At 42.5% G+C, this 21666-nt stretch overlaps 2 protein-coding genes across 3 annotated transcripts in view; one reads left to right on the top strand and one right to left on the bottom strand.

Moving 5' to 3' along the window:
* Positions 1 to 6201: 6201 nt before the first annotated feature.
* INA (internexin neuronal intermediate filament protein alpha) lies at positions 6202 to 17736 on the bottom strand (the record flags this gene model as incomplete). The annotated part of the gene is made up of 3 exons (XM_081074613.1): positions 6202 to 8241; positions 9548 to 9672; positions 16672 to 17736. 3 exons carry the CDS (start codon positions 17734 to 17736, stop codon positions 7926 to 7928), a joined length of 1506 nt encoding a protein of 501 aa, XP_080930739.1. The 3' UTR covers positions 6202 to 7925.
* The window catches only part of NT5C2 (5'-nucleotidase, cytosolic II), a 119432-nt gene continuing 115047 nt past the window's right edge, over positions 17282 to 21666 (top strand). Inside the window, exon 1 of one of the 2 annotated variants that reach the window (XM_081074607.1) lies at positions 17282 to 17791. The gene's annotated coding sequence lies outside the window, so the exon portion shown is untranslated. The remainder of the gene's footprint in view (positions 17792 to 21666) is intronic. The other variant, XM_081074608.1, reaches the window with a different exon arrangement.

Here is a 21666-nt window from a genome sequence, read left to right on the forward strand (position 1 = left end):
CTTGTGTCCAGTTCTGGGGAGCATACTTCAAAAGATACTGACAGATGGGAGAACAATGGCATAAGAAACAGTGAGACCCAGAAACCAAAAAAACAAAAAAGACACAAAGATTGCTTCTGATTCACTTGGAGAAGTGAAAACTTAGGGGTGAGGAGGAAACACTTGGTAGCTGTCTTTAAATAACAAGAGGATCAAAGACTTAGATGAAGGAAAAGCACAAGCAAGAACCAACAAATGCCCAATCTTGTTGCCTTGGGTTAGTCTTGTTGCTGTCACCAGCAGCATGCATTTAGTTTAGTTGGGATAAGTTCAGTTTTTGCAAAAGGAATTTTTACTAGGAACGTAAGCAGAAACAAAACTAAATCCCCAAATCTGCACAATTAAGAGTATAAGAGATGCAGATTCCAGAGCTTGACTTGAATGGGCTAAAGAGATTTGATTGGCACAGCTTGCAGTCCTCTGTTTTTGCCTAAGCCCTCTCAGAGGTGATACTAAGCAAAGATCCTCAGGGATAGTTAGTGGCAGTTGTAGTATGGCAAAACGAGTGCTTGGCAGGTTCCTCCCTGAAGCGCAATCCCAACCTTTAGTATAGACCCGTCATTTCCTCTGAGCTTGGGCTTCACTGAGCATCCTTGTTTCCACCACATTGCCCTCCCCTCCTGAGTCAGATACATTCTTACCTAGTCTCTGACCATTCGTCCTAGCTAACACAGGCCTTGCAAACACTCACACACTCTTCTACTGTGACTGAATTCTTGGAAGTAACATGGAAGTAACGCCTCTGACCCATTTATTTGTTCTATTCAGCTTGCCTAAACTATTAGGTTGGTGCAAAAGTAATTGTGGTTTTTGCAATTATTTTAACCCTTTAAACTGCAATTACTTTTGCACCAACCTAATATATACTCTGTGATTCAATCCTAGATGAATATTCTTGTAGGATCACCAGGTCATAATTGCTTATCAGATGTGTGACTGATTTTTAAAATTGTTTTTTTTCCCCCTTTAAAGTTCTAATGCAACTTCTATGGTGTATTTTGTCATCTTGGAAACTCCTGGTAATAGAGAAGATTCGAGCAGATGCTGATTCTGAATGTTCATTTTCTCCGGTAGACCATGAGCAAAGAGTAAGTCCTCATTTTTATCCTTTCTCAATATGTTGTTGTGTACATGAGTTTGATTCTTGGCCTCTCTTTAAAACTGGGCTGATGAAATCTACGTTTTATTACCTCTAGCGATTAATAGTCCACTCATAAATGAAATGCCACATTGACTCCTGAAAGCTTGCCAAGTAGTTACTTACATAAAATGGTATTATGGTTTGATCTTTACTGCATTTTGATTTTGTTCTGATGGTGTCTGTGGTTTTATAAGGGTTCTTAGTGGGATACTATTTTCATTTAAATGAGAAAAGATTTTTTTTCTTGTAATGTTTCTAAGAAAACATTTTCCCAAGAGAAAAGCTGGTCAAATCATATTTTAAATTAGAAGATGGAGAAGACAAAGTTTGCCAGGCATGGAATTTTCCCCCAAAAGAAATGGAGGCAGTATTGCAGAGTGGTTAAGGATGTGAATTGTGAAGCCATACTGCATAGCTTTGACTCCCAGCTTTGCTGCTTGCAAGCTATGTGCTCTTGGGCACGTTATGTAACTTCTCTCAGCTTTAGTTTTTCTTACCTGTAAATGGGGACAATGGTACCTAATTCAAAGGCTTATTATGAGAATTAATGAATATGTAAAGTACTCAGAACAGTGGCTGGCACATAGTCTTTTATCAAGTACAAATATGGTCCCTATGCAGTCATTTCTTAGCTTACTTCACTGAGTTAGTTCCTTTCTGATGAAGGGGGTCCATTAATATTAAAAGATCTATGTTGAACAATTTGTTTTTTCCTTTCTTTCTTACATGTTTACTCTCTTCACCTCCTATGAATAATGAGGAGAATGGTGGGGGTACAGACTCTGAAGTTGGACCTAGATTCTGCTTTCACCCTAATTCTAATCTTGGCTCTGTTGTTTCTATTTTGCAGATTGGGTTAGTCCATGGACAGACAGTTTCAGTTGCCAGAGAGGAGTTCCTTTTGTTGAGCTCAAGCCTGGCTAAAGATAAAAATGAAAGATTGTCTAGCCCTAAGGGACATCAGGAATTCTGTATGTTGTGTATGAATCCTTATGCCAGGAAATCATGGGAGATGAAAGTTACACCTCTTATTTATTTATACTTATGGCATAGCAGATGAACCTTAGTGAACTAAATTTGTTTTAATAAGCATTTCTAAGGAAAAATGCTTTTTTACCCTATGCAATAATCAGCAATTGACTAGAACCTGCTACTAATTGTATTCCCAAACTTCAGACCTTATTCTAATTATTTTGGTTACATTGTGTGAGCATTCTATAACCTTTAAGAGCATGTGATAGAGTTAGAATGAAATGTCTCAGACTTACACAGAACAGACAGCACTAGCCTCATCAGAGACATGAGTAGCCATGTGGTGAACTATAGTGATTAATCAATGAGGAAGTGAGCCTGGAGACCCCTCCAAGATCAATCTTCTTTTTTTTTTGCAGCCTGAGCTTTCTCTGTTTTGTTTTATTCAGAACTACTGAAGCACTATAAAAACATAAACCTTTAAATGTCTTCAGTGTGACTCACTCTGTTGTATTACAGTGCTGGTTGTGTGTGTGTGTGTGTGTGTGTGTGTGTGTGTGTGTGTGTGTTTCAAGGAATTGTAAAAAAAGAATTTGTACATTTTAGCTAGCTAGTCTCCACCCCCACCTAGTAAGCTTGTGAAATACTTATCAGCATAAAACATGAGGGCAATCTAATCATCTTCTAGGAGATCGATAGAAGAGGAGAGAAGCCCTTTGAAATTCACAGTAACCATTCTTTTTATGCTTTAAGGGTGTGCAGTGGAACATGGTAATGTAATAAACACAGTCCTTTGTTTGACTGGATTCAAGAGCACTCACCCATTTGCAAATGGCACATCCATGTGAGATATTTGAAAATAGCAGAAGGCATAATGATACCAATCTAACCTGTACATTAAATTTGTACATCCAATACTGGCAGCAAAACCAGTAATGTATGTTCCATAAAGGAAAATACAATTTCACATATCAGCTCTATTTTAAGATCCTACACTGAGCCGATTCAGTTATTTCCATTTTAAATTACTATGCTTTCAGGTACACCAATTTATTTGGTCCTAAGAAAAAACATCCATTCTTATGATTTAGAGGTTCTTCCAAACCTTAGAGATCTCTGATTCTATAATAGAATAATATTAGTTGGAAATCAGTGATGGGTGCTCATGAGCAAGTAACATTCTAGCTATTTATTCTTTCTTTCATTTACACTCAAGGAGATTTCGGGCTTTTTCTCCAGGCTCTGTTTTGAAATCAATACTCTTATTAGATCTGGCTTATGTTGTCCTAATGGGATTCCTTCTAACTGGGATTGACCCAGGTGGCTGTGCATAATGGTCTCAGCTGGAGCAGAAGGTATAGTAGACTTCGTAATTATATTTTTCTGAGTGCCATAAATTCTCTATCAGAGGACTTTTTAAAATTGAGGTTAAATTTACATGACATAATATTAGTCATTTTAAAGTGAACAATTCAGTGACATTTAGTCTATTCACAATGTTGTGCAACCACCACCTCTATCTAGTTCCAAACATTTCCAGCACCTTATCCCTTTAATAGTAATTTCCCAGTACCCGCCACTCCAGCCCTGGCAACTACCCATGTGCTTTCTGTTCCAATGGAGTTTTAAATGCATTTAAAAAACTGTTTCATGTTTGTCTTTAGAGCCATGAATGGTGGTCCTGCGCTCCTTGCTTCTATTCACAGGTATGTTCTAGAAATTTATCTCCTGGACTACATGTGATTTGCATTATTTCTGGATCTGAAATTTGGACTCTAGTTTTCAGATAATTGCTCAAGTCTTGCCCCCTCTTTAGCCAGTACAATAAAATGAATTCTAAGTATCCTGGATTTATTACCTCTTGAGGAATTGTCTGTTCTGTAATATTCCTTCATTTCCAGTCCCTTTGATACATGTGCTATAGAATTCCTTTGCAAAATTATTTTTTTAAACTTTTTTAAAAACAATAAATAGGTAAACAGCACTCAATTCTATTTCAGTTTTAGCAGAAGCAGAGGTGACTCATAGTTGGAGGGGCCCAGAGCCCAGGTTTGAGCTGCCACCACTTCACTGCCATGCAGGAAGGCTGTAGGCTCAGGAATCTGCAAAATAGTTAGTAGTTTGCCTATAAAACTTTGTGTTGCCAAGGGTTTCTGGGGCAGTGGTACCTGGTGAGGAAGGGTGAAAAAGAAGATAAAAAGAAAGATTTCTATTCCTTCAAGTGAGGGGACGTTCTTTTATGTAGAGAGGCAACATAGGGAAGAAAAGCAAGCACTACAGAGTCAGAAGACCAAGGTACAAATTCCAGCTGTTACTTCCTGTGTGACATCAGACAAGGGTCTTGACCTTGTCATTCTAGGCCCTATTCCTTCATTTGTAAAACGGTTGTACAAGTACTACACTTACAGAGTGACTGTAAGGTTTAAATGAGATAATGCCATGGTCATCACCTAGTGCAGTGTCTGATACATGGTACTGAATAAATTATAGCTGTAATTATAGCTGATAAATTAATAAGTCTCGAGATGCAAAGAACCCCATTGTCTAATGACTCTAAAAGTCATGTTGGATCTCATTACTGTGCTTTGCAGACAGGCTTCCCCACAATCCCACAGACTCACTATGTTGTCCTTTTCTGTGGTAACAGTTGATGTTGCTTGCTTCCCTTCCTTTTTCCTCCCTGCCTTATGATTCTGAACACCATGTTTCCATGTTAGTGTAATTATTCTGATTTAATAATTTATCAACTCTATAAGATGCTTTTAATGTCTCATAAATGAGCTTATGACGATTACTGGCAACTCCTGCAAAATAGGAGATACAAATTAGTCAGAGCCAGAGATTATATAAATGTAATAAGACTCTGGTTTGGCATAGAGAAGGATTCATTAACTGAATAGTAGTCTTAGAAGCAACAGCCAATGTCTATATTGCAAACCCATGTATTGATGAGACTATTGTTCCTTAATAGGCCTGAAAAGATGTTTTGATTACTGTAAAACCCTCATTGTTAGTGCACGACAGAACTCTTTTCACCAGCAGTACCGTTAACGTATCTTTGAGTGGCTTACAAGTGCCCTTAGCCAGATGGACTGAGAATGACAGTACTGTTCAGGGTTCAGTAAGCTCTAGCTTCAGCCACCAGCACCAGCTAGGAGTTACATCCATATCATCCCATTCACAGTCTCCGTCCTAGAACCTGGCATGGCATTAGGGAATCTAAACTTGGCATCCATGCGCTTCTGGACACCAGAAGTAGATAGTCCTAGAGGAGTCACAAGCCTCTTGAGCTGTACAAAGTTTTGTGTACCCTGTTTCCCGAAAATAAGACCTAGCTGGACCATCAGCTCTAATGCATCTATTGGAGCAGAAATTAATGTAAGACCGGGTATTATATTATACCTGGTCTTATAGTAATATAAGACCTGGCATTTATTATATTATATTATACCCAGTCTTATATTATATAATTTTTTATTAATTTTTGCTCCAAAAGGTGCATTAGAGCTGATTGTCCAGCTAGGTCTTATTTCTGGGGAAACCCAGTATGTATATTTTTCTGGGATAGGGTGTACAGCTTTTCAAAGTGGGCTATAATGAAAAAAAAAAGGTTAAGAATCATTACAGTAGAGGAAAATTCTATTACTGTTACCTATGCCCTACCTAAATATCTGGATTCTGCAGGAATATAACCGCACTTTCAAGGAAGGAAAAGATTCTTATTGTTTTGAAGGACTTTTTATCCTATGCCTTCCACCAGTTCATTCTCAAAGTTCCCCAAGTTGAGCTAGTTAAATCATTACCCAGGCACCGAATGCATTGTCTTTTTATAATTTGATTTTGATTTCCCCACTCCTTACCATGAACTTAGTGTATTATGTGTTTCAGACCAGACAGTCTGAAACAAATGCAAACTATAGCCTCAAGGCTTTGTCAGGGAGAAAAAAAAAAAGCTAAATGTGGATGCATGGAACAGAGAACATACGATTTCTGAATTATTTAGGGTGCAGCTGTCTCTCTGTTAAGCAGCAGAAACCACAGAACACAAGTTACGTTGGTAGGATTCTTATGACTTTTAATTCTTATTTTACTAATGTTTTAGAGTAAGTGTGGGGAGTAAAGACAGGGATGGAGTGAGAGAAAGGAAGAAAAGTATTTCAAGTTCCTTGAACTATGGAAGCATGTGCTAGGATAAGAAAGTTCAGTAAAAGCATGATGTCCCGATTACCATAGAGCTATTAATGGAGAAGTGTGACAGAGATATGGCAACTCTTTAGCTCTGGTGGAAGTGACTGCTGGCAGAGAATGAATCCTGCACCAAAACTGGCAAACGTGGAAGACCGGGCAATGCATCTGCCCCACAGCTGGGCAGATGAAAAGTTGACGCTCCAGAATCTACTTCTTCGCGTGTGAGTAACAAGCATGTGTGCTCTTTCTCTGGTTTGTGTCTTTTCCTCTCCGGCAGGGAAGGGAGACCCCACCAACCATGCAGCAATGGGAAAACTGGTGGGCAAGACTCTTTTAGAAAAGAGAAATATTTCTTTTTTATATTTGCTGGTGGTGCTGATTGACCAGAAGTGATTTATTTTGCTTTGGAGCAGTAGCATTGTATCCTGGTGATAACATATTCTACACTTAGCACTCTTAAAAGGCATAGGAGAGGGAAAACAAGGCCACTTTAGGACCTAGACTAGTGCGAAGGGGACATGTGGGTTCTGTCTAAGGATGAGGGCATGAAATAGCTAATTCTACATCACCACAAATGAACTGACACAGATAAATGAGACCTTCACTTTTTCCATTCATACAAATACTCACCTCTTCTAGCTTATACTACTAAATCTAAGGTCAGCTTAATCACAGCTTGGGGTAACTATTACTGTAGTTCTAACATTAAGGTGAAAAGCTATATTCTTAATTGAGTAGGATTTTTTTCCTAATTAAATGGATTTGATAAGCTGAAAGCCTAAAATCTAGGGACTCTTTTCATTACTTTATTTCTTGGGGCAACCCTTAAAACTTATCACTGCCATTTTTTTTTTAACCTACAGAATTGGAAAGATATGAAATGGGCAGGGTGAAGTCATTACACAAATCATAGAAATGGTCAACATGCATTTAATTTTACCCATCAAGCAAATAGAGCTAGAGGGGGTAAGCTCTTTTGAGAAGAACCTAAATATGTTTCAAAGGGAAGAATACTAGACTAGCCTTTATTATTCTTCCCCCCAGAATGGAAGAAAAGGATCTGTGGAATTAAGGGGGGTGGGAGGAAAAGTGTCCATTAAACAAACACCTATCATTTGTGGAACTGTTTTATCAGAGTAGTGTCGGTGGTGGACCATGGGTTTATCTTTGGCAGTGATTTTATATTTTAGGTATGTAGAGTGAGATTTTATAGCTGGGTAATGGCTGGTTATAGTGAGTGAATAGAGGTTTTAATTTCAATTCACAGCAACTGATGATGATCACAGATTTAGCACCGTTGTACTTCCTCTGCACTGGAATCATCTATCACTGTAAAGCCTGAGCCTTAGGTGAGAAAGCTGTGTCCTTAGACACCTCCTCTGTGATGGCTCTAGGACTGCAGTTTCCTCCAATCTAAGGGGTGGTTTTCTTATTAGAGAAAGTAAGTATTCAATGCGAACTATGAGACGGAAGCCTTGAAGACATTGCATGGTGGTGACAGGTGTTTTGGTTTAGGAATAACCTGTTGAACAAGTCAAATGCATCTTATCCCCTCTTAAGCATTAACTTTTTTTAAGCAACAGAATTATATTTTTTGGCTTGAAATGGTGCTTTCTTCTATATTTGTTTTCTCGGTTTTCTTAGTAGATATTACTGTCTCCTCTAATATTTCTTCAAAACTTTCCCCTATCTGGGAGGTTTTCTTAGAGGCCACCTTAGAAGCCTCTTCCTCATCTTCCTCCTCCTCTTTCTTAAGAGACAGCCCAGTGGCTGAGACTTTGGAGGTTGTAGAACTGAGGATTCTGGGTGGGAGCAGATAACCGGGGTTAGAAAGTGGATGCAGCCCTGAAATAGTCGATCCACTGGTGCTAAAACGTGTCTCTTCGCCTTCTAGCAGTTTCCTGTAAATTGAACAGAGAAAAACTCTCAGGAAGCCAACTTGCAACTCCTTACAAAGAACTTCACCCTGCAGCTCCTGTTCATTTTAGAAAGATTCTATAAGACTTTTCAGTTCACTCATGAGATTGAGACCAACAGATATGGAATTCCAAGGCTAAAGACTTGGATTTATCTAGCAGCATGTGCGTGCATGCATGCACACTCGTACGCAACACACACTCACAGATTCAATTTTAGCACCGTCTGTGTTTACAGCACTGTCAAAGGGAAACCTATTCTATTCACAAATATATTAAAGGAAAAACCTGCAATCCCGTTTGGCCTCATCACACTCATTTTTGGCACTTAAGAGTCTACAAAGCTCTGGGGAAAAAAAGCTTTGCTAATTGACACCCTCGGTGCAATAGGAATAAGGAAGTGAGAAGTCCACAGAGGAGGAAAGAACTGCCTAATTCAGCCTGAACTTGAGATCTATACCTTTCCAGTGTACAGGAGTACAAAGGGAATGAAACGAGCAATAACAAAGGCCGGTGAATATACATGTTTCAGATCCCAGACTTCTTCTCAGCCTGGCCTAAAAGGCATCAGAAAAGAGTCACCCCAATACCTTGTTTCTTGTAACTAATAGTTTTTGTCATCCTTTCTTTAAAATCAGAAACTCAAGACACTATCAAATACTCTTAGAGCTTTTTTTTTGCTGTAGCATACACAGTATAAAGAAAAAGGAAAAAAAAATGCTCAGACAGATCTGGGGTTGAATCTCAGCTCTTCCATTTACCAGCACTGTGACTCGGAGCAACTTAACACAGTCCGTGGTTCAAGTTTCCTCATCTGCAAACTGGGAATAATGTGACCTGATTATTTATGTGCAGGATCTAATAGAGTGCCTGGCTTGTGGGAATCAGTCAAAAAATAGTAGCTGCTGTTATTACCTTTTTTTTTAAGGTAAATGTTCACTTGAATATTGCCTTGAGTAGGAATCAGGGGGACACCTCACCTATGAGGAGTTTCTATGTTGTATAAACTCTATTTTTAAAGTGAGAGTCTGATGGGTTTATTTCAACCTCTGTACTCACATTATCCCCTTAAATCCCAGCAGCCGTAAGTAGACTATTCCAGGTCTCGCAAGGTGAAGCTGGGATATAATAAAGTTGAGGGATAAAGAGGTCGGCTCACCTGGAAGGGGCCAGTGATGTCTCTCCTCGTCCCCCCGCCCCCATCGGAAATCAGAGAGACCAGAACCACTAATTTGGGTAGTGTTGTCTCAGGTGACTGCATCTGCTTGGGTGAACATGCCCTTCGAAGTACCTGTAAGCTGCTATCTCAATGTCGAGAGCCATTTTAACATTGAGCAAGTCCTGGTATTCCCGAAGGTGGCGTGCCATCTCACTCTTGGTGCTCCTCAGATCATTCTCCAGCTGCCCAATGCTATCCTGAAAAGTGACACATCCGACATATTTAGACTAAACCAGCTGAAATTCACTGTGATTTCCACCAGGCCAGGATTCTCAACCCTGCCTACACATGAAGACACCCAGGCCTACTCCCATCCCAGATTAATTCATTGGTTTTGGGTTGGGGTACCAGCATGTGCATTTTTTCATAGAGGTCCCCAGGAAATTTGGATGCATGGTGAGGGTTGGGAACTTCTGCCACAGGGTACATGGTTCTCAACTGAACACCAGGGAGATTTATTTATTTACTTACTTACTTACTTACCGTCCCTCCCTTGCTCGTTGTATTGCTGCTAAATAACTCGCTTGTTGCATGTCCTTTCCAAAACCCAAAGCCTCGGTTTAAGAGCTTAGATTCAGAAAATTCCAACTGTAGAAAGCATACAGAAGACAGCAAGTCTTCTCTGCCTCCATTCCTTTTTATGGGTTTCCTGGAAATCTGCTACTCAATCACTTTACTGAAAGCATTTTATGCGACAGATAAGGAAGCAGAAATACTCCATGGAATATTTTTTATCCACATGGCAGATTGAAACTACATTTTAAAAAGAAACTAGGTTTATGTAACAGTTTTGCTCCAAATTCTTTCAGGTGCAAACCCAGGCACAGAAGAAAAACAGCTTTACGTTTGTGATTCTGGAGCAGCCAGAAGGATCTTTTAAAAACAGCAGATCCTATTGTTTACCTGCTTAAAATCCTCCAATATCTTTGGAATAAAGTCCAAACTCCTCAGCATGGCCTATTCTCTCCACTCGATGTGTTTCAGCTTCCCTGGCCTTCTTCTTTTGCTCCTTAAACTTACCAAGTTGCTGTCTCAGGCCCTTTAGGCTAGCTATTTCCTCCGTTTGGAATGCTCGGGAGTAGGTCTTTACATGGCCCGAACCAACTCCAAGTCATACGAGACTCAGTTCAAATGCCCTCCACTCAGACAAGTCTTCTTGGCACTCAATTTAAGTACCCTCTCTACCCCGATCTCGCACATTATTTTACCTCAAGCCAGGACAGCTGCCAGTCCATGAAGGAACGTTGTGCAGATTAGAAAAAGATACCTCCAGTGGGAGGGAGGACAAATTAGAAAAAAGCACCCACTTGAAAGTGTCCACTCTGCTCTTAACTCCTATCATTGTCTGAAATTTTTTCTTCTTCATTTACTAGTTTACTAGTTTATTTTGTCACCTTCCTCTGTAACAGCATTTTTCACCCTTGGCACTATTGACATTTGGGGCTGAATAATGCTTTATTGTAAGGGCTGTCTTGTGACTTTTAAGGAACTTAGCAGCATCCTTACCTCTACCTACTAGATGCCAGTAGCACACACCCTCCTTCCCAGTCGTGACAACCAAAACTGTCTCCAGACACTGCCAAACGTCCCCTAGGGGCAAATCCCTCCTGTTAGAGAACTACTGCTCTAGAATGTAATTTACATGGAAGCAGGGACCCTTTCTTCTAGTTCACCCCTGGAAGCCAGAGCCTAGCACAAGGCACCCTGTAGACGCTCAGTGAATAATTGTTGTGCGAATGAATGATGCTACATAAGGACTTCTTTTCTTATGACCTGAAACAGTGTGAGCAAATAACCATATAATTCAGTTGCAACTTTGTCAACATGAAGAGCATAGTGACTGAGAGTTATTTTTATAAAATAGTGATGCAGATAAACATATCAGAAAACTCAAGAAAGTAAGTTACCCCTTGTAACTCCCCTTGTGTGGGGATAATAAAGCCATGGTGAAAGTTGAAAGGCAGGATTAATACATCTGGGAGTACAAACTTCCAAGTCAAGAGAATCTGCAGAAATAATTAAAATTCATACCACCTACCTGTTCTACAAATATTGACAGGAATACCACAAAGGAGAGCCTCAACTAACGGTTGGGTATAGATACGCTGGACAATGATGGAAATATTCCAAAAGGTGTTAAGAGATCATAATTTAAAAGTATTTTTACCAAGAAATTTTTCTTGATGGTTACTATTTGAGGTTAAAGTAACCTATAAGCAAGTCTGCTAGTGATGCATCAGGGATAAGAGAATTAATATTACTGTGGTAAGGGGAAGAAAAGTTAGGTTGAGGGAAAAAGGAGAAAGAGGAGGAAGTACTCTCATTATGCAAAGGAGAAGGAGAAATATATGAGGAAAAGAGGAGGACGGATTTCACCAGGATCTCTGTGTTCCATTTCTCGCCCTGCCACTGTATCTAACATACCTCAGTAAGTTTTCTATATTTTAGTTTCTTCAATACTTCCATTTCTGCATGTGGAAAATGACAATGTTTATTCTTCACTGAGGTGTTCTGAGATCCTCAAGTTGGGATTCTAATTTAATGCACCTCACATTATTATATGCTTCCATTTTCTATTAAATTAGGTAATAGGCATTAGAATAACACTTGTCACATAGGAACTGCTCAATAAATGTTAGTGATTTTTATTGTTGTTAATATCGTACCATGTAATTCTCTACCCTTTCAATCATATGGACAAATTAATCATGAGCCCTCTCTACAACCTCTTGGATAACTAAGGAAAGCAATGTATAATAAAACCTTAATATTGGCTAGTGAGAGACATATCTCTTGAAGCCCTAGGGTTGTTTTTTTAAATAACAATTTTGTATAAAAAACTTTCTGAAGTGACTTGTACCACTCTAAATTAAGATATTAAACATAATGCAACCTTTCTCCACAACTATGGGTTATGATAATGATCAATTCTTTTTCTATAATTCTGTGATGTCTTTTTTCATTTAGGTCAACTGACATATATACCAGGCTGTTTATTTCTACCCTAAAAGGCCCCAAAGAGCAGTGTTTCAATTCATGTTCGCTATTCATTGGTTTTCTTTGTCTTGAAAGAACTGCTTTGCTGCTGCTCCTTCTTGAACTGACTCCAGTGGTCCCCCTTCTTCTCTATCTGGCTGCACACTTGAAATCCAAACAACAAAGTGCTTTAGAATCATGTAAAGTTAGAGTCAACAGGCTGGGTATCAGAGGGGCCAACTTTCTAAGGTGTGATTTAGATGTTTTATCTCATCAGCAGGTTAATTAGGTCCTTTTTAAAAATCATTTTTATTTCACAGCTGTGTTTTCTGAATAAGAGGTTGTTGGGGAGCTGAGTTCTACATAAATGAGATTTCCTTGAACTTTTATGATGCACATTTCACACGTCTGTTTTATGGATCAGAGTAGACAAAAAGCACGACTTTGCTCCTTTCGGAAGGAATTGTGCTGACTGCTGATCATTGCTCTTCAATGTCTAATCTCTTTGTTTGCGCTCTTTGTTTCCCCACACCAGGCTGTCTTGCCTCGCCCTTCAAAAGCTCTGCCAAAGATGGCTTCCTGCTCGAAATCAGAGCAGAGTGCTGCAGTGGGCCCCTCCCCCAACCACGCAGCTGCTGCTGGCTTAGCCTGAGGGAATGGGAGACAGGCATTCCCAGCTCCAGCTGGGGTCTCTCCTGGAGTAGATAAAACAGGTGCTGAGTGCCTTCCTCAGGGCTGGAAGGAGGTAGGTTGGGAGCAAGAGAAAGAACTGGCCACAGTAGCATTGCAGTGTTGTAGATTTCAGCACTTTTAGGGGCCCTCAGCCAGGTGACAGTAGCGAGTGCAGCCATCCCTAGTTACTACTCTGCATAATAAACTTAGGTGGGGAGAGAAGATTTTCATATGTGATCCACCCATTGCCTTATTCTCCTTCCTGTGTTTCCTCCCCACATTTTATTCTTTCCTTTCCCCTACCGTATTTTAAAATCTTGCATTACATGAGCTGGTTTACCTTGGGAAATGTGGTTTAGATCAGTGCACCCCAAAATCAATCTGAGGAACAACAGGATGCAGCGTTTCTATTGAAAATGCTTATCCCTGGGCCACACCTGCAAACTACTGAGTCCATATCTTCAGGAGTGGGCTTGAGAATGTTTTTTTAAAGCCCTCAAGTGATCTTGGTATGTCACACTGGGTTTGACAGTGTTTGACTAGGAACCACTAGTTTCAATTTATTTTTGTAAAGGAGTTATGGTGGCCTAGGTGACAGTAATACAGTGAGGTAGAGAGGGGCAAGAACAAAACAAAACAAAAAGCACATGGAAGAGTTAAAGACTAAATATAGCTTTTTTTCTTGAATTCTAATTTCAAAAATGGATCTATCAAGCTATAGATTTATATGCAGGCACTGCCACCCCCAATCTCCAAGGGACCAGCCCCTTCCTGCTATTTAATTAGACTGTATTCCAATCTCATACTGGAGAGAAGAGGGCAGACTTGGCTCCTCTCCCTGGAGAGCATTAACTAATGGTGATCTTGATTGTTCAGCAAGGTCTTTCAAGGAAAGCTTTAGCTTTCTAAGACTGACCTTAGTACAGGGCCAGGGCCCCCAGTACCCTTCAAAAATATCCTTAGACATCTTTGGCAGAATGGGGACTCTAATAGTGGTGAAGCAGCGATGCAGGAACCCAAATCACCCTGTTATAGAAATAGAAAAGGCTTCAGCTAAAGACGGTGGCCGCATTTGGCTTTTGAAGACAAAAGCCCTAGCTCTTCATAATTTCTCCTGTTGCCTGAGTTGGACCTCTCATGCACCACTGTGTACTTACTATGTCAACTGAATCATTCTTTACCCTCTCAAACTATAAGTTTTCTCTCCTCAAATAGGCTGTCAGCTCTCTGGGGCAGAGAAAATGTGACTTTAATGGGGCCCTCCTCTGCCTCTTGGAGGGTGGCAAGCATACAAAGGAAAATGGGCCTACCACTCACTAATCCTGAAGCAGAAAAAAGAGAACAGCCTCCTGTTACTGCAAGAAAGGGGTGGGGGAGGGTGAGAGGGCAAGAAAACAATGGCTGAATTGCACTGTAGAGACTGTTAGAGAAAACAGCCAGAAGATACCCTTGTGGCTTCAGGCCTTCAGGATCTGCAGGTGAGGATATGAGCCCCTTCTCAGCCTTAGGTCCCAAGGGGTAGGAAATAGTTCCCTGTTGTCTGATCTTTTCCTCTCCACCAGCAGGTCCACTGAGGCACTGAAGGTTAAGTTGATGGGGGCAGCACTGCAGAGCTGCAGAGATGCTGCAGTTTCTGTTGTTTTGTTTGTTTGTTTCCTGTAGACTATGTCTGAATGACCCTACTATTGTCTAACACTAAAAGCCTTTTAATGCAGACAAAACAAGTCAGACAATATTGTCACACTACCTCTTAGAACATAGGGGCTATAATAAACAAACAGAGGACATGGCAAAGCCCAATTCATAAGGCAGTTGTGGGTAAGTTATCTTTTTTTATAGAAACACTGGGCTAGCTCGTCAGAAGACTACCTAGTCATCCTTTAAGGCTTCTAGAAGAAAACACGGAGTCTCAATTAACTAAATGTGATAAATTCAGGACTTACAGGGGGCAAGGCCACATAGTGAAAAGTTCAAGTTACAAATTTTGAAGTAGACTAGAAGTTTTTATTTGACTAGTACTATAATTCCAAACTAACCAAAACAAATGGTCCAAGCAAGCTTTCTTTATCAAAGAAAGTCACTTATAATGAAGAGCAAATACCTGCACCCCAATAATATTTCATCTCCAGACTAAAATCATAATTTTGAGGTTTCATTCCTTTCTTGTATGTATTTTATTAATGTTTCCCAAACCCTATTAATTTCATCAACTGTAAACTTCGATTTGACTAAAATGAATTATTGCAAGTTTCTGGATTATTAGCATTCTACCCAATGGAGCTTTTACTGCACCACACTATTTAGATTGTTTTCTACACTTTTCTTCTGCCTCTGCGCCCTTGTGGTCATAAGCCCAGAATGTTCTATATAGTAAAACTGAAGATGCAGTGGCCTTTGTCTGGAGAAAAAAGGAGGAAAGACCCAAACATAGGAGCTTAGAGGATAGGCAAGATGAAAAAAATAATAACTGGCCTATAACAAAGATAGAACCCATTTCTGTGATTTAACACATGCACTTAGATTGGAAAAGCGTTAAGAAAATGGGTATTTTCAAGTGGGACCTCACATCTGCTGAGCAGATTAAGTGGTTTTTGTTAAGTGCTAAGCCATCCATGAAAATGAAAATTGATGCTGCCCACGAAGTGACCTTTCATTGCAGGTAGCCAAGGCTGATGTGTTGGTGTTTCAGAAGAACAAAATCAAAGCAGTTAATTGCCTAGAGAGTCATAACTGGGACATCAGATGGGGGAGCCATTTCTGAGATGGGATGAATTCGAGATCAGCACCGGGGACAGCGCCCCGACCATTCTTGTTTGTTAACGGGTGTAAAGCTTTCCTTAGGAAGACATGTCATCAATCAGTCGACAAGAGAACTTGGGTGTGTGTGTGCGTGTGTGCGTGTGTGTTGGGGGTGGGGGTAGAGCAAGAGCAGGGCGGTTACGCTAGCCCAATCACCCAGGTTGTTGGCTCCCGAGTTCTATTCCTTTGAGGACAAAAGTAAAGAAAATGGGGTAGAACCCCTCCCAATTCAGCCCACCATCCTATCCCCAATCCTAGGGCCGACCATACCTTATAAATATCAATTCCAGTGCGTACAGAAAGCCTTTTAAAGTCAACAAAAGAAGCCAGACAGCACCGCCAACCATGGAGAGGGTGTAACCCACCCCCCGTTGGACTCACTCTTACTTTGGGTGGGAGACAGTTCTTCAAATCGCCAGTGTGTTTATTCCCACTTGCTGACAGGGAGGCATGAGTTAGGTTTTCGGACTCTGAATAAGAGAAACTAAGGGCTTCTTTGTTAGAAGAGCTTGGACAGGGATCTAAGTGAGGAGTAGGGAAAGAGGGCGTCCAGGCCCCCCAAATTATCTGTAGAGACTCCAAGGCTTTTGTTTCCCAACGCCTCCAGTCGGGGCTCTTTTTCTCCCATCCCTACCCTTCCCCCGCCCTCAGTTCCTAGGGCCCCACCTGTGCGGGTTGGGGCGGGACGCAGGTATGCGCGGGGGGGGGGGGGCCTGGGGGCCCTCCCGACGCAGCGTTTCCGCCTTTACCTGGTAGCTCGCCACCTCAGCACTGTGTCGCTCCTCCAGCTCCAGGATCTGCCTCTCCAGGGACTCGTTGGCCCCACGCAGGCCCTCAATCTCAATGGTGCGTGCCTGCAGCTGGCGCCGGTACTCGTGAATCTCCTCGCGGCTGGCCCGGATGGCCTCGGTGCTGCGCGCCGCCTGCTCGTTCAGGTTGGCAAACTTGGACTTGTACCACTCCTCGGCTGACTGCAGGTTCTTGGCGGCCAGGGACTCATACTGGGCTCGGATCTCTCTTAGCGCTGAGCTCAGGTCTGGTTTGGCCACGGCCACGTCCACCTCGGCCGCGGCCTGTGAGGACGCCTGCAGCGTGGCCAGAAGCTCCGCCACCTCCTCGTCGTGCACCTGGCGCACGAAGGCCAGTTCGTCCAGCAGCGACTCCACCTTCTTCTCCAGGTCCAGGCGGGCGAGCGTGGCGCCGTCCACGTCGCGCTGCTGCGCTTTCAGGGCGCGCTCCGCGCCTTCGCGCCCGCGGCTCTCCTCCTCGCAGCGCGCCCGCAGCCGCTGCACCTCCTCGGCCAGCCCGTCGCGCTCCAGCAGGGCCTGCGCGCGAGCCGAGCTCGCCTCCTCCAGCTGTGCGCGCAGGTCGCGCAGCTCCCGCTGGAAGAGCTCGCCCACGCGCGACGGCTCAGCGTGGCGCTGCCGCAGCGCGGCCAGCTCGGCCTCGAGCGCGCGGTTCTGCGTCTCCAGCTGGTGCACCTTCTCGATGAACACCGCGAAGCGGTCGTTGAGGCCCTGCAGCTGCTCCTTCTCGTTGGTGCGGATGATCTTGTACTCGTTGGTGCGCGCCGCCGCCTGGCTCAGGTCCAGCCCGTCGGACGCCGCAGGCCGGCGGTAGGCCAGGCCCAGGCCGAGCGGCGAGGCGGAGGGGCAGGCGGCCGAGGAGGCCACATTGCAGCGGGACAGCGACTGCGAGCGGTAGCTGCCCGCGCCGCCCGCCACGGAGAGGCGCGAGGACAGGCGAGAGCCGTCTCCGAACACCTTGCGGTAGGAGGAGGGGCCGCACAGGTAGTGCTCCGAGCCGAAGCTCATGGTGCCGGGACCGGGCGGAGAGCGGTGGCGGCTGGAGATACAAAGGAGAGCAGAGGTGCGCCAGGCGGGGCGCAGGGGGGTGGTGTGCGCCGGGTTTTAAGGCGCTGGGGCTGGGGCGGCGCATCGGGGGCGGAGCTCCCGCTCCAGGCCTGGGGGGGGGGGAAGGGGCGCATCCAGAATCGGGGGCGGGGAAGCGCAGTGACTACCGCAGCTGCGCGCGCGACGGACTAGGGCGCGGGGACGCAGCCATCTGCGTAGGAGCTGTCCCCTCTCCGCAGTGTCCCTCCCCAAGAATTGTCCGGTTTGGAAGTGACTTGAGCCGAGGGGTGCCTAAACGACTGGGGTTTGCCATCAGGAAACCACCGGCCCCGTCTCGTCTCTTGACCCTGTCTTTTTAGTCCCTTTTGACCCACTGGGAGGTTAGGGTTTTCTTGGAGGTGTTCTGTATTCCCATCCCCACCCCGGAGCTCCCCAGGGTGACGCCTTGTTTTTCCAGTTAGAGTCGGGACCCGCAGGACGAGGCTTTGTCCCCTCCCCTCAGCCCGTTCAGAGTTCCCAGGGGAAAAGTGGGTCTACGTCAGACAGCACCTCATCTTTTCCTCTGCAGCCCCGGGTACCGCCAGGGTCGGGTGAAACTCCAACCGGGGCCTTTGGGAATCATCAGCATAAATCAGGTCTTTTGTTATATGCTCTCCGGAGAGCACATTTATACAAATGGCAGGGGCGCCTCAGCTCTGCCCATTGCGGACGTCCCCGCCTTCTTCCGCTTCTTTCCACTCTCTGCAACTCAGGCCCCGGTACTTTACCTACCCGCCCTCTTTTTCCGGGGCGTTGCAGGCTTTTCGTGCAGGGGTAGTGGCCCTGGACAATCTAGAGTGGGTTGCGGTTTGCGTTTTCTGAACAGCTTATCTGACATTCCCAACTGAGATTCCGCTGTGGGACTTACGCCTCCCCTTTTTTGGCATTCCCACGCCACAGGCCAAGATGTTTGACTTTAATAATTTTAGCACAAAGCTGTATTACGAAGAATGATCTTGGCTGTGCCTCAAACCACAACTTCTTCCAGCTGGCGAGGTTTCCTGAGGGATTACCCCGTCTTCGTCTTCCTCTGATGTCGGACACACTGATATGTCATTCCCAGGTTCTCCCTCATATCTCATCCTCTGTGGCCTCTCTGTGGCATTTGGCATTGCTCACCACTCTCCTTGATTTCAAGGACTCAGTTTTTGGCTTTCTGCTTTTCCCTCATAAACTCTTTTTTAGATGTTGGGTCTCCCAGGGGCAGGGAGACTTGTGATAAAGTTCTCCCCCTAAGAGATCTAGTTTTGCATAATGGTTCTTCCTATCCATGGGACTTTGAACAAATCACTATTATTTGCTGAACCTTAGTTTCTTCATCTGTAAAATTTCAGTAAAACTATCCACCTGAGTGGTTTCCAACCTGACTGCTCATTGGAAGTACCTGGGAGCTTAAAATTAGATTCCCAGGCCTTATCCCAGACTCATTGAACCTAAATCTAAGAGCCCTTAACATACCTCTCAGGAGATTCTGTGAAGTTTAAATGAGATTATCTGGGTATTACAGTGCCTGTCTGCCAGGTGCATGCTCAATAAGTGGTAGCTATTAGAAGTATCAACTTCTCATTTCATCCATTTAGTAAATATTTACTGAGTGTAAGGCCCTGGACTAAGTGCTAGGAATAAGGCAGATGTGGACTCTGCCTCTGTGAGACTGGCATTCTAGCAAGAGAGACGGGTTAAACAACTAATTACACAGTTGATTGTTAATTATAATTTTGACAAGTGCTCTGGAGGAGAGTTGCTGTGGGGCATATAACAAAAGACCTGACTTATGCTGATGATTCCCAAATCCTTTTTTCCAATTTCCAACTCCGAACTCACATATCCAACTGCGTGTTGGACATCTCTTCACGAATGCTTGCTGGTCTTCAAATACTTTATATCTAAAAGTGAATTGATCATCTCCTTCTAGCCCCTCCACCACAGCCCACTTCTTGATTTTGACTTTTCTGTCCCATCTCTGTTCCTCCACTTGTGCAATTATTTCTTCCTGGAATTTCCTCCTCTGCCCCCATTTCAACTGTTGAAATGCTTAAAGTTCAAATGTTGCTTCCTCCATGAAGCCTCCCCTGCTACTTCCAATGTAAAGGGATCCTTCCCTCCCATGAACTCTTGTCCTCCTACCCATAGCCGTTGTAGTACTCACCTGGCTCGTAGTTACCTACCATTTTCTGCTATAATGATTTGTGTGCTTCCTCCTTGACCACAACTCTTCTACATCTGTATATCTCTCTCAGCATCTACTACAGTATTAAACATGTGTGAGGTGAAAAATTATTTCCTGGACAACCACTTGGGAAAAGTCTTTGGTGTGACACCAAAGGTGCGATCCATAAAAGAAATCAATAAATTTGACTTCATCAAAATTTAAAAAGCTTTTGCTCTGCAAAAGACCTTGTCGAGAATATGAAAAGACAAACTACATACCGGGGGACTGTATTCGCAAATTGCATATCCAAAAAAGAATTTGCATCTATAAGATACAAAGAATTCTAAACGCAGCAGTAAGAAAACGAATATTCCAATTAGAAAATGGGCAAAGGAGTTGAACATGCATTTTACCAAAGGGAATATAAAGATGAATATATGGGAATATGTTCAACATCACTAGCTATTAGGGAAATAAAAGTTACAACTACAATGATATGCACTATATACCTCCTAGAGTGGCTGAAACAAAATATTGACAATACCAAGTGCATACAAGGATTCAGAGCATCTGGAACTCTTATCTGTTGCTGGTGGGACTGTAAAATGGTACAGCCACTCTGGAAAACACTTTGGCAGATTCTTAAAAAGTTAAACATACATTCACTGTGTGAGCCAGCAATCTCACTCCTCAGTATTTAGCCTAGGAAAATGAAAACCCATGTTTACACAAAAATATGTACATGAATGTTCACAGCAGCTTTCTTTATAATAGAGAAAACCAGGAAACAACCCAAATGTCCTTCAACAAGTAAATGAATAAACAAATCATGATAATCCAGCTAATGAATGCTAAGTATTAAAAAGAATCAACTATTGATGAATAATTCACAACGTGGATGAATTGCAAGGGCATTATGCTGAATGAGAAAAGCTAATCTCAGGATGTTACATATTATGTGACTCCATTTGTGTAACATTTTAGAAGTGACAAAATTATAATGATGGAGAACATATCACTGGTTGATGAGTTAGGGTTGTGGAGACAATGTGACTATAAATGGGTAACATGAGAAGTTTGTGTGTGTGTGTGTGTGTGTGTTGATTGAATAGTTCTGTTACTCAGATCTATCCATATGATAAAAATTCACAGAACTAGAGAGAGAGATAGACAAAGAAATTGAGAAACCTAGTGAAATCCAAAGTCAAATAAGCTCTATAGTTGAATTAATTTGTTGTGTCAATGTCATTTTCCTGGTTTTGATAATGTGCTATGGTTATGTAAGATGTTATCGTGAGGCCCAAGCTGGGTGAATGATACCTGGAAACTTTCTGTACTATTTTTGCAACTTCTTGTGAGCTTTAAACTATTTCAAAGTAAGAAATAGTTCTTTGAAAATATATATACATATATATTTATTAAATATGTATATATACTTGTATATATGCAAATGTTCTTTGTAGATACATGCTGAAATACTTAGAGTTGCCATATCATAATTTATATAACTTACTCTCAAATGTTTTGGAAAAAACAGTATACATACACATAGAGGGAGGAGATAAAGGAAATGTGGCAAAATTTTAACAGTTAGTGAATACAGATGTTTGTCATCTTTGTCTTGCAGCTTTTCTCTAAGTTTAAAAATTTGCAAAATAAAAAGGAAAATTGATTAATATATAGATAGATAAGATAAATAG

The sequence above is a fragment of the Rhinolophus hipposideros genome (genome assembly GCF_964194185.1).
Source record: "Rhinolophus hipposideros genome assembly, chromosome: 15".
NCBI classification, from domain to species: Eukaryota; Metazoa; Chordata; class Mammalia; order Chiroptera; family Rhinolophidae; genus Rhinolophus; species Rhinolophus hipposideros.